This window comes from Falco peregrinus, chromosome 6 (assembly GCF_023634155.1).
Source record: "Falco peregrinus isolate bFalPer1 chromosome 6, bFalPer1.pri, whole genome shotgun sequence".
Taxonomy (NCBI): domain Eukaryota; kingdom Metazoa; phylum Chordata; class Aves; order Falconiformes; family Falconidae; genus Falco; species Falco peregrinus.
The window spans coordinates 29,572,808-29,586,081 of record NC_073726.1 but is presented as its reverse complement, the minus strand read 5'-3'; the positions used below and the strand labels follow the sequence as shown (position 1 = coordinate 29,586,081).

General features: G+C 43.8%; 1 protein-coding gene across 3 annotated transcripts in view; it reads right to left on the bottom strand.

Moving 5' to 3' along the window:
- Positions 1–252: 252 nt before the first annotated feature.
- Positions 253–13,274, bottom strand: part of PRKCQ (protein kinase C theta) — a 66,886-nt gene continuing 53,864 nt past the window's right edge. For all 3 annotated transcript variants that reach the window (XM_013301354.3, XM_055808555.1, XM_055808556.1), the window contains exons 17-20: positions 12,219–12,357; positions 6,848–7,036; positions 3,562–3,690; positions 253–2,203 (exon numbers count right to left, since the gene is read on the bottom strand). In XM_013301354.3, coding sequence (XP_013156808.1) covers positions 2,048–2,203; positions 3,562–3,690; positions 6,848–7,036; positions 12,219–12,357 — 613 coding nt within the window. In that variant the 3' untranslated portion in view covers positions 253–2,047. The remainder of the gene's footprint in view (positions 2,204–3,561; positions 3,691–6,847; positions 7,037–12,218; positions 12,358–13,274) is intronic.

Here is a 13,274-nt window from a genome sequence, read left to right as displayed (position 1 = left end):
AGACCCCATTTACAGCCACGTCACCTCTGGCAGTGAAAAGGAACGTGTTACTGTCTTGGATACCTTTGCACAATGCCAAATCCTTGGTTTAGACACTGATCTGCAGAGTAGTTACAGTTGTTCAAACACTTGCTGATCCTGGGTATTTATGGCTTGAAATTCCCCTGGGGAACATTCCTTAGAAAGCACAGAGCAATTTTAATGGCTTTTCTAAGCACCTCTGTTTTTTCTCCCTATTTAATCACTTCAGAGTTTCCAATTGTACACAATATTTTATTAAACTGTACAAACAGCACTGGCATTAAAAAAAATAATGTTAACCGTTCTAATTAAACATGATGACCAGCTGCACAAACTGTGAGCACAGATGCCCCCTGCATTTCATACAGCACAAACAAGGATTTCATGAGTCACTGGGCTGCAACCTTTCTCAGGACACTTTGCTTTTCTTGTCGATGTTAGGCACTTCTGCTCTTGGTCCTGCAGGATTCGGTGCCTGCAGTCACTGCCAACGATATCCCAGCTGTGCCTGCAAGGCTGCACTCCTCCAGCAGAGACAGAAGGGCACCTCTGAAAGGAATCTGATTTTGGGGTGACTCACCTTCTAGAGCTTCTCTTCTCTGTGGACTGGAGGGGTTGATGCAACAAAGCTCCAAATGTATACACTTCAGTTACAGCCTAACACCAACTTGGGTGACTGCCTAAATCTAAGGTGTTACAGAATCCTGTTTGGGTTTTGACTTAATTTTGACCCAGTATTTAACTGGTATCTCGGTGACAAGCAGTAACTGGGCAGTTCTACATCTCCCCACCCTCAGAAAACAGTGCGTCTTTGTTTAAACTGTGATGAAAGGATCACAGAAAATACTTTTTTCAAACCCATCTACATTTCCACAGACTGCAAAGGGATAGAACACACAGCAAAATGTCACAGATGGTGAAGGAGAGGACCACCCTCATCTGATGTGCTGTGCTGCCCTGTGACTGTTGGGTGTAGCTTGTTGACCGATGTCCACCATGCGTGCCAAAGAGCTGGGTCATAATTTAGAGCGATAGGAAGTCTATAAGCCTTTGCAAGGACTGATTACTACCCTGCAAGTAAAGTATGCCACTGCTGTGACTGGAAGGCCTGCGTCACGACACTTAAACGATGGCTTGAGGAAACCTCTTCCACCTTTCTCATGTGTTTTTAGGATAAAACTCTAGAAAGCCCAGTCCAGATTTTGCTTTGAATATGGCACGTGTGAGGACAGTTAACGCTTTAGAACAGGGGTTCTTGAGGCTTTCTGTTGGGCTGCAACTCCCCATCCTTCCTGCTCGAGTACTAAGTGTAAACCACTGGTTTTCTGTCTTGATCTTGACACCTGTCACGGCAACAATCCTCCTTTGGGGTGGAGTCCTCATCTCCATTCCCTCTGATTGAGATGCATGTATGTTGGAATGGACACCTGCAAAGCCTCTTTGTCCCAGCAGAGCAAAATTGAATTCTAACACCTGTGAACATTATTTTTAAAGTGTGTAGGGAGTAAAATTGCTTCTTCAAATCTGCACACATGCACGATTCTGCACATGTACAAGTGGAGCTTACCAAAGCATCCAGCCTGAAGTCTTCCTAGATACTCTCAGGCCCTGAGCAAACCACTTTTCTTTGGAAGAAGGTGGGCCTAGTTGAGAATTGCAGAAATGGGCACTGACATCACCAGAAACTCAAATACACCTGTTTTTTCTTACAGAGAAACCCACTGGCTGTGCGTACAAGTAGTGGGGAACGGGTTTTGGCACCTCCTCATTTTCAGATGCTCTCAACTTCAAGAACATTGGGAAAAGAGAGAAGAGAGACCAAACGATACCATAAAGAAACTTCATCATTAATGAAGAATGGCTGGCATCTGCTACAGACTGGAATAAGCTGGAAGCTTCCAGGCACAGTACAAACTTTCACTGAGGTGTTTTCTCGATGGTTCATGATAAAAATAACAATGCACAGTCTTCAGCTGACAAAGTGTTACTTAAACCATTACAGAGAATTTCTTCAGTAAGGCAGATCTCAGGAAAATATTTTCTCCATTTTAGGGTTCACAAAAGAAAAGTTGCTGAACATATTTTGGTCCATGCTGTTAATCAGTGCTCTGTCAGCACAGGACAGTCTGGGTTTTTCATTTAGAAATTCCTTGTCAAAGTTGCTACAGTCACTTGGAGATTTCTTCAAAAAAAGAAAAAAAATATTGGTGTCAAACCATTAATATTCAGATCTTCATTACAACGGTACTGGTCTTATCAGGCTGCTTCCTATGGGCTCAGCTCAACTAATTGGGAGCAAGCTCAGCTCAGCCAGGGAAATTTCAATGCATTTGCTCTTGGCCTTTTGCAGAATGATTAGTTACTCTAGCCCAAATGATGTACAGTAACATGTCAAACCGCAGTAAACTTCCATCTGAGCTCTTAATATCCAGCAGCCAGTGCTAATCAATTGCTTATTACCACCCTATTGAAGTAATAATGGGAATTAATATTATATAGGAGGCACTGATCCTGTGATCCATGAATTCTCCCAGGCAAGGATATTACAGCTTTGTAACATGGCAGACTGGACCCCGCAATTTAATAACACTCGTGAAGGACAGTAAAATGAAAGTATGATGAACTTACCAACTAAATCAAATTATATTATTGTTATTAATAGGAATTTAATAATTTAATAGGTCTGTTATTAGCCAACTGACTTAGCCAACCATCTGCTTACCTGAACTTTTCCTTCTTGACCTTCTGCAGTGCAATGAAAGATAAACCCTACAGAATGGGCTGTACTTACGTGGTTAAGGAAAGGTGTTTTAGGTGGCATCCAGACCTCTGCTATGGTAACTGAGAAGGTGATGAGTAATCTATGGTTTCTCAGGTGTGGGCATGCCATACCTTGGCTTATAGCCATCACAAAGTAGTCGTGATGATCAGCTCAGGCAGTCCAGCCAATAGACTGATATAGCCAATAGACTTAATATATATTAATTCACAATTATCTTTCCAACAACTGTAAAGTGAGTGAGGCTGTGATAGATCCAAATTGTAGGTGGTTTTAGCTGCCTGTATCTGATGTACACAACATACCAGACATCTTGTTAACAATTTAATCCGCATTTGGACTTGTAAGTGAGAGTCAACACTTTGCATTCTGACTGCCCAAGACCAAGTTCCTCCATCTACTTTTAAAGAGAGATACTGCACGTGCAGAGCAACTCCAGAAGATAACCCTGAACGTTTAAGGGCATTTTGAAAGTCTTCTCTTACTGCCTAAAACTGTCAGTTCCAGTATGAAGCAGACATTTATCCACCTTTAACATGCTGACTCTGTGAATCTAAACAGGATTTGAGGTCTCTGACATTGAAGACACATGTCTAAAGATTTTAGACACTGCCCCTAAATCGATGGGTTTATAACATTACTGTGGATCTTGGCTTTGGTTTATTGCGAATGCGTGCTGGAGGGTTTAGATATTTTAGAAATGAATGATTCAGGGAAGAAAGACATGAGATGGGTGGAATTGAAAGAAAGTGCATCCTTACCACTCTTGGTTTGAAAGGAGGCTCCATCCTTCTTTCCTCTAAAGCTTCCCAGTTTATTTCCCGGAAAAAGGCATGCTGGCGGATGTTCCCTCTTGCTCCTAGTCTCCTCTCAGGTTCTCTCACAAAAAGCTTGAATATTGGAGAAAGAGAAACACCTTAGCCTTTTGTCAGTAACAGTGTATTCATGAGGACAGTCCTACCAGATAGGGTCTTAAACATTTAACTCAAACATGGTTGGTGAGGGTGTGAAGACTCTTCTACCATAATAAATTTCTGATTGGGGAACCAGTTTGGATTCTTAGCTTAACATGCCAAAACTGAGAGACCTTGGTCATATTTTGCCTTTGCAGGAGAGAGAGGACAATTTGCTACAGGGGCAACAACATAACGTGTCTGAGCATGCAAATACAGGTGAAACATCTGGATTGCACTTGTGAGCTTTTTTCTGGACAATTTTTTTGTAATCAGAAAATATAAGCAAGATTTGTGAAAACACTAGGCTAGCCTGCTATACCTCTGGACACTTGGAGTGTCAGTATTTGACCCTTTATAATTAATAGAGAAAAAACAGTCACCTCAGATGCAAATCATCTGACCTCCTTTACACACTTAAAGATGAGATAAAGGAGTGCTTGCTTCTTTCCACTGTTGAGCTCAGATACTGACAACAATCTACTTTGCCAAAAGACTCCCCATTCATATAGCTTGTGTTTGCTGCACATGGCAGGCTACAAGTCCTGTGGATGACTAATTGTGCTGAAGATGGGGGAAAAGCTAGAAGTGGGGGCATTTATTTTCCCCATTGGCTACATGCAGGTCTAAGCCCACTCTTCATGTATGTACATCTTATGTAGTGTAAACACAGCCCGTTTTGTCATACATGTTTTTTGTGGCGATGCAGGAGCCATTTGGCTCTGGAAGCAGCTGAAATGTTTCTGGGGGAGAGTTTCAGGAACACTGAACGCTTCAGAGCTCCTCTCAGCATTCACGAGCAGGATGCATTGCTGAAGTATTGCTGTAATGATGGGTGTGGATAGTTTAAAATTCATCTTTACATCTGCAGTAAAGTGTCTGGAACCTCCAGGCCAGCTGGCCCATAGAGCACCAGATCCTAGGTCCCTCTAAAGTCAATGGGGAGATAGAGTGGCAACATGTGATAGCAGGCAACCTGAATACAGCTGATATGTCCTACTGCAGAGGTAAGGGCAAATTTTCAAAATCACTTTACTGTTGGAGGTCATCTCAAAACGGACTTGGGTTACATATAGTAGAAGTTTCTTGCTACTCTGTTCAGCCAACAGTAGCATAAGATAGATACCACTCAGCAAAGAACAAATAAAAATATCTAATGCCAAAAGTGACAGCAAAAGAATCTGATGTATAGAACACTGAGGGCCTGGTTGAAAAAAATCCAGGCATTGGGTTTTAGTGAACACTGCAGGAAAATCTGGTGTCCTACAGATTACTGATTACACAGCAAAGCAGCATCCAAAGGTTACATTCTGTGCTGATAATACAGGCATTAGGCAGGCTGCAGTATGTAATTACCCAGAGTCAGTGGCAATGACAATAGCCCGTAAAGTAGAAATTCTTTTTTTTTTTTCCCCTAAGCAAGGAAGGTGTTTTTGTTGGTATAAAGATGATTGCTACCTCTAATTCTGACACAAGCACAGGTAGTTTGTGCAGAAAGATGGCAGTGTATGTCCCAGAAATAGATGTTCAAGATCTCAGTCAGCTATGGTACATCCTCCTGAACAACTGCTTTTGATAGTTTTCATCATTACCATTTTATAGTGATACCTAAACATCTGAGCTCCACTGCACAGATGCTAAAAATAATCTTCTGTTCTCCATGTTTTTGTAGTGGAATGTTGTTATGTTGTGCTGTCACTTTGTAAATGCAAAAGTCAAGGTAGGGACTGTAGGTCAAATACGACTAAAATCTTGTGATGAACAAGTTACCTCACATCAGCTAAGGCACTATAAGCCTCTGTATATGCTTTCTCACCATGCTCCATCTCAAGTTAAAATGCCTCAGCTTAGGTCATGTTCAATGTCAGACCAAAGCCGAGATGAAGGGAGGTAACTTGTTAGACTAGCTGTTTTCACAACAGTCTCAAAACTATTATGCTGCAACAAGGCTTTTACCACCCTATACCAGGTTAGCTTCAGTAAGTAGTTCCTGTGCCTTGCCAGGGCACAGCCACCAATCCCCCACCAGGTTTCGAAGGTTCATCTACTGCCCGTGCTGTTTCTTCAGCCTCTTCAGGCCAGTCCCTCTGCTGCATCCTTCTCCTTGTCTCTCCTCCACCCAAGACACTCTCTCTCCTCCCTCTGCTTCTTCCAGGTCTCTCTTCATTGACTGCTCCCCTCTCATACCCCTTAGAGCTATTTAACTACTTAGCAGGAACCAGCCACAGCTGCACCTTACCTACATCAGCCAGCCCACTGCCCATGAAGCCAGCCCACAGCTGTATATTGTCAATGTTAATTAACCCAGCCTCATTCCTCTACAAGTTGTGACTACACTGCATCTTTATCTTACAACTCTAGAATAATTCTCATCCCAAGCCAAAAAGGCTACCACGCTAAACAGCATAGGGCTGAGAGCAGGCAATGAAAAAAGTCAGCAGAAGGGACTCTAAAAGACAAGGAGTATGCCTGTTAGAGGGAAACAGAAAAGTTCTCCACTCAGAAAGGATACTATGCATTGCTGTGCAGGAGGTTCAAAGGGCCAAAAATCCAGATGACATGGTGCTACTACCTTGAGTAGCTCCACCACTTCAGGCCACAGCTTAGGCTTTGTTTTCATGCTCTTTAGCACAGTGCAAAGATGCAAAATATTCTCTACTGAAAATCAAGCTGAACACCAAAGCCATCTACCCTAGATGTCCTCGTATCTCTGAGGCACAAGAAGTGCTTCAAAGCTATAATTATCAAAGAAGTCGCTGTAACCCTTAGTTCGAAGCCTGGCAGAACATCTCTTCCAGGAGTTAACATGCCCTGCACCTTAAGGAATGCTCTGCGCTCAACTGATCTCTGCTGGTATCTGATACCCTGTGATCCTACTTACTGGATGTGAGGAGCCATCATCACAACTCAGGAGAAGGAAGACACAAAGATGGCCTTATGACAGGTCAGATGTGCTTTGAGGTCCACAGACAAGGAAGGGACTCTCTGGTCCTATCACACTAAATTTGTTTCTCTGAACAACAGCTGAAGATGCATAAATCAAAAATCACAGTTCTGGCAAAAAGACTTTCATTCGATGTGTAGTAATTCTTACCTTCACCAAAATGTCCTTTGCATCCTTGTCAAGCCAGCGAGGGTAGAATGGGTTATCCATACGGATAGACTGGAAAAGCTCCTCCTCATCTTGGCCATGGAAAGGAGATTGGCCAATAAGCATCTCGTACAGGAGGACACCAAAGGACCACCAGTCAACAGAGGTGTTGTACTTCTGCCCCAGCAATATCTGCCCAAAGAGGAGTGACAAAGACAGATGCAAAATGTCTATCATGAGTATTTCAACCTCAGAAGGGTGGGCAGCCCCTGAATTTTCAGTAGCTCCCCTTTGCACTGAGTGGGGTGGCAGAGGTGCTTCCCTCTGCCTGCAGCATGAGCCAGAGCATCTGCCAGTGGGTCGACGAGGTCCAAGTCACAGCCCCACCTGGGTGCCAAAACAGTCCTTCGCACTGCACATAACAGGTTGCATATAACTCTTAAGTTACTTGAACAATTCCTTGGCTACCAGAGAGATCTCAAACATAAAAAGTGACACAAGTCATCTCTTGCCTGGTCTCCAAGTTATCCCAAGGGTTCAAATCAGGTCTGTGAAGTCCAAGAAGACAAATGGCTAGACATTAGCATTTTGGGACTGATTTAACTCACACAAGCTATATTTTAAAATTACAAAAGTGGCAGTGTAAGGGTACTTTAGGACTATCAGTCAGTAGAAATGGTGTGGATCTATCCCAGCAAAACCTGCTCCAGGAAAAAGATGAGAAAGCAATTACTGATCTGTCCTTTTGAGACCAACTGAGTTACAGGTGGAGCGATGGGAATTTGTCCTCGGTCAGTCCACTGGCTTGTGCCTTTCTGTGTCAGCTATAAAGTGAAGACTACATCCAGACATCAAGTGTGTGGGGGCCAGGGGGCGTGAGCTAGAGTGATAACCTCCCCTAAGAAGGGAGGTGGCATTTCCTTCCCCAACAAACTTGGCCAGACACCACCAAGTTCTCAAACTTCCCCTCTGGGGAAGAAAAATTAATCTCACCTGCCTTTAACTATCTGTTATGGAGCTACCTAGGGCTGAACCAGTTATCATTAGCTCATTTTGTAGTTAAGAAAGAGAATTAGTCCAATTTTAGACATCCAGCTAAATATTCACCTGCTGCAAAATACAGCCCCCCATTTGTCTCCTTTGGTTATCAAGAAGCCTAGACAACTTGCTGATGTACAGATATTTATATTGTGGATGCCTAAAGGTACTTGCAATGACTATGATGTGTAGGATCCTTATTATTTTAGAGCTGGAGAGGGCAATAGTTCATATTAAGGCACAGTCCTTAGTCTTGAGGCCACAGCTTGGTTACAATGTGATCGCCTATGCTAGAGCTACGGTGTAGGCATCAGTGACAAGTCCTGGCTTAATGCCAGTGAAAACAGCTATCCAGATCAGTACATATGAAACTGCTGATAGCTGAAAAAGTATGACTTAGAGAGGCGATCTTTAGTGCTAGCTCTGAGGTATAGTAGAAATGGGTGAGTAATTTCTTGACTGTTTTCATACTTCATCTTCACCTTGATGCAGGTGGCCAAGGGGGCCAGCAGCGCCCTGGCCGCTGTCAGAAGCCCGTCCCCCTGTGCTGGGCACCGGTGCGGCCGCCCCTCGGGGCCTGGGCTCAGGGTTGGGCCCCTCAGGGCAGGGGGGACGCAGAGGGGCTGGAGCGTGTCCAGAGCCGGGCAGGGGCTGGGGCAGGGGCTGGGGCAGGGGCTGGGGGGGGGCGGCGGGGGGAGCTGGGGGGGTCAGCCTGCAGAGGGGGGGCTCAGGGGCACCTGGTGGCTCCCTACAGCTGCCCGGCAGGGGCTGTAGGCAGGGGGGGTCGGTCTCTGCTCCCAGGGAACAAGCGCCAGGACACAGGGAACCAGCCTCAAGTTGGACCAGGGGAGGTTTAGATGGGATATTGCATCTAGTGTTAGGACAAGGGGGAATGGCTTTAAACTGAAAGAGGGTAGATTTAGACTAGATATTAGGAAGAAATTCTTCCCTGTGAGGGCGGTGAGGCACTGGCACAGGCTGCCCAGAGCAGCTGTGGCTGCCCCATCCCTGGCAGGGCTCAAGACCCGACTGGACGGGGCTGGGAGCAACCTGGGCTGGTGGAAGGTGTCCCTGCCCGTGGCAGGGGGGTGGGACTAGATGATTTTTAAGGTCCTTCCCAACCCAAACCATTCTGTGATTCTATGATTAGGAGAAATTTCTTCACTGAAAGGGTTATCAAACATTGGAACAGGCTGCCCAGGGAAGTGGTTGAGTCACCATCCCTGGAGGGGTTTAAAAAACGTGTAGACGTGGCACTTAGGGATGTGGTTTAGTCATGGACTTGGCAGCCTCAATGATCTTAAAGGTCTTTTCCAACCTAAATGATTCTACGGTTCTATGATGTATTGCTTGTAAATTGCCACTTGGACTCAGATTAATTTTATTCCCTAAAAGTTATGTGTTTTATTAATTTAGTTATCCAGAATCTCTCTGTAGTCAATGGTGAGAAAACGGTGATTTAACTGACTTACACGCCTAAGATGGGAAGGGATGACTTGTCTTCTGGGATGCTTGTCCTTCTACAACAGTATAAAGTGCCACCTAATCCTTCATTTTTAGATTAATTTTCTCACATTAGGTGAGAAGTATCCCCCTCTGATGTACCTGTGGCATCTAGCAAAGCAGCACTTTAATGTCAGAATTCTAAACCCAAGCTTCTGTAGAGTTCTCACGACTAAGACATCTGTCTCTGAAAATGCCAGAAAAGGAGATGCAAAAAGGACAAAAAAGCTGTTTGAATGTAAGATGCAATACATGCAAGATGTTTCACTCAGAGCCAAAAAAAGGAATCAGCAAGACTCCCTAATATATTTCTTCTGGATCACTTATAAAGACAATAATCCCAACCTTTCCATCTGAAAAGACACATTATTTTTATAAGGCTTTACCTTTTTAAGTATAAAATGCCTGGAAATTGAAATTAAATGTTTTATGACAGTCAAAGAAAAGATTTATTAGCTTTGCAATTCTCTGGAAAAAATAAACTCAGCAATTTCATTTCAGGTAAAATCTTTTTTTTTTTATCTTGCCAAATATTTTTTGAAATAAAAAACCTGCTTGTCTATTGACCCAAAGCCCCCTTATTTGCATGGCTGTAGCCAAGGTGCTGGGTCTGTAACAAATTACAGTCCTAGCAGGTGCATTGAAACACTGACAAAAAGTCCAGTGCTCCTGCCTCTGGCGAGAGACATGATCCATAAACTCTAGCAGTGGTTTCAATTTAGAGGTAAAATGGTTTATATGCACTCGTTGAATCTCTAAAATAAATGATGGTGCAGAAATAAAACTCTGAACTATTTTAGTCTTTCTCTTTTATATGAAGTAAAATCATAGATAATGGATTATCACTTGGTGCTCTTTTTTTTTTGATCAGAAAACAGCTTTTTTATTTTTAATAAAAGCATATTGAAGTGGAATAAAAGACAATTGCAGCTTGATGGCAGAGCACACTTACACCTGATTTTAGGCAATACAAATCCAATTGATTTGAAGAGACCAGCCCTTGTGTCAGCTGTGGTGTAATCTAGACCAGAATTGAGCCCTTGGTACACAGTAAAAGATCAATGAATTATAGTGGAGGGGAAAAACCCAAAAGCTTTAAAAGCTGTTTGGAAAGTACCAATATCCATCATGAAAACACTAAAATCAGGAAATGGGATCTTGAAGGGCAAATAAATGGATTTCAGTGTGATGTTGGACATGATGCATGGATGACTCGTAGGTTCTTCTCTGAGCTGAAAAATGTTTTATTTGGCCCCAATTTGTCACCTAATTAGTCAAAGCCTCTCCATAGCAGCATTGATCATTTTGTGAAGTCACCTGGTTAGGGGAGCTTTCTCTTTTCTGGAGAGATCTAGTCCAAAATATCTAAATTTACTAGGGGGAAAAAAAAAAAAAAAAGGAAAAAAAAGAACAAGTTTCTGTCTGGGGAAAACTGGAAAGAAGTAAGGGGAAGGGCAAAGGATCTCGCTATGGGCAAACTGGAGGCTGGTGCCTCTGACCACACAGATTTATTGCATGGACACATGGAGGCCAGGTTCCTTCAGCTTTTTGCCACCAAGTATCAGTAGATTCCAGCTGCAGAAGGAGAAGAGGAGCTGCTGGTATGTTTTCGCATGGAGCCCGGAGCTTGTCTCCATGCAAGCCCCAGCCTTCCTGAGTCAAGGGGACAGAGCAGAACCTTAACACAAGCTACAAGCCCCTGCCTTGCCCTTGGTAGCTCAGGCACAGCCTGGCTCTGATACAAGTCCATCATCTCTAGTTTTAGAGCCTCCTTCACCAGAGGGCAATTTGTGGAGGCATGTCTTCCAGGGATGGATTGATGCAGTGACATGAGGTGCTCTGGCACTGTGCCCAGCCAAAGAAGAGAAGCAGGTAGTCCAGAGCCTGGAGTCAGGAGGTTGGGTCCCAGCTGTCTTCCAGACAGCAACACCTTTCCTCTGACTGCTGGCATTTAGAAAGGAAAAGTCAGGATGCACGACCACTCTCATGTTTATGTGTCCAGGCATCTCCATCCCTTTTACAAGCAGCTTTCGGTTGTTTTTTTAACTAGACAGACATTCAAACCTGTGCTCAGTTTTAAGGTTATGCCTTTGACGGCAGAGCCCTTTCAGAGCACAGAGTGCCTTACTCATCTCGGGGTGGGGGGGATGGTTGGGATGCAGACTGTGTTTGCAGCCAGCTAAGAACCTGTCTGAGTAAGAGAGAAGTACAAGCTTGTGGGTGCCATCTCCATTAAAGCACATTCTCAGAGGGAATGTGAACCCCAATCTCTGCTTTATCATGGACCCAGCATCTTTATCTAAAAGGTGGTTAATCAATGAGGAGGGAAAATCAGCTTCAGGTGGGCATTTTGACCCACCTTTCTCTATTTTTTCTCTTAGTTTTTGATGAATATCATCCTTTAGAAGTGCCCATAGGTCCCTACCAGCTAACAAGGAGCTTGTACATCCACGGAAGCCTACTGTTAACTAGCCAGGGAACATGTTTCCCATTCCTCATACTGTTTCTATCCCTGAATTGCAGAACCTACCTCTTGGAGCTTCTTCTTCCATGGCACAAACTGGATTTCCATTAAGCATTCTGTTTCTTAGTTAAGACAAGCACCACTTGCTTCCCAGGCCCATTTGCACAAAAAATGAACTAGACACAAAAATATACAATGCCAGACAGCAATGCACACTCTGATTCAAACTGAAATCCAGTTTATAGCCTGCAACTTGCTCTAAAGCAGGTTATTATTCCTTGCACCCTCCACCAGTGACTGACAGTCATGTCTTAAGACACTTTATTTGTCCCACAGCAGCTTGCTGACCTCCCTGGACCCCACACCTACCTCAGGAGCGATGTAGTCAGGAGTCCCACAGAAAGTACTTGTCTTCGCATCTCCAAACATGTTCTCCTTGCACATCCCAAAGTCAGCAATTTTGATGTGCCCCTCATTGTCCAAAAGGACGTTGTCTAGCTTCAAGTCTCTGTGGAGGAAGAGAAGGAAACTCTTTTAAACTGTTACAGAACCACACAAGTTAATTCAGCAGTTACGCTTACTTGCTATCTGCCTCTAAGTAGCACCTATACGTTGCAATTAGAAATGAAGGCTGTGGGCCAAATGAGGAGCTGCTCTCCTGGGCTTTAATATCACTCTTCCTCATTCCTCCTGTCCCAGCACTGATTCATTTGCTAGAGAAGACTTTAACCAAGTCATCTTCTAAAAGCTGCCTCATTGGAGAATGCAGAATAGTGAAGCTAAAAAGGGCTGTGCACCAGTTGGTGCTTCTGCCCTAACAACCTGGAGATGGTGAGCAAGAAGCGATCAGCTAATGTTTACTTTCTCCTTCCCTGGGAGTCTCAGTACTCTCTCTGAAGCTGCTGCCAGATCTCTCTCCCAGTGCAAGCTCTACAAATGTTGGAAGAAGTAAGGGCCTGCAACCTCTGAATGGCTTGCAAAGGGTCAGAATAATCCCAGACCTCAGCAGAACACCCACCACCTTTTCACTGCTGGACTGCACTATCTGAGCCCTGGGGATTTACAAAGCCCTTCACACATAGCTGCCAAGCTGTTGTCAGAGGTTTCAGGCTCTGAGCTACTGTAGGAAGCAAAGAACCCAGTGAGAGAAAAAAAAATGCACAGAGGATGAAATAAAAGCGAGTGAGCTGATGAATCATGGCCATTCAGAATGAACAAAGAGGTCCTCATGTGGGAATAACCTCTGAAAGGTGAGAAAAACATGTAAAGAAAGAAAGAAAAAGGCAGAAAGAAAGGAAGGCTGTCGTGACTTCTGTGTTATATTTTTTATATCTTACCTAAAAGTTTTGTTTTTCTTTGAAATAATGACTCAGGGAGATATTTGGATCAGTGATGCTGCACTTCACCTGGGATGTAAGTACAATC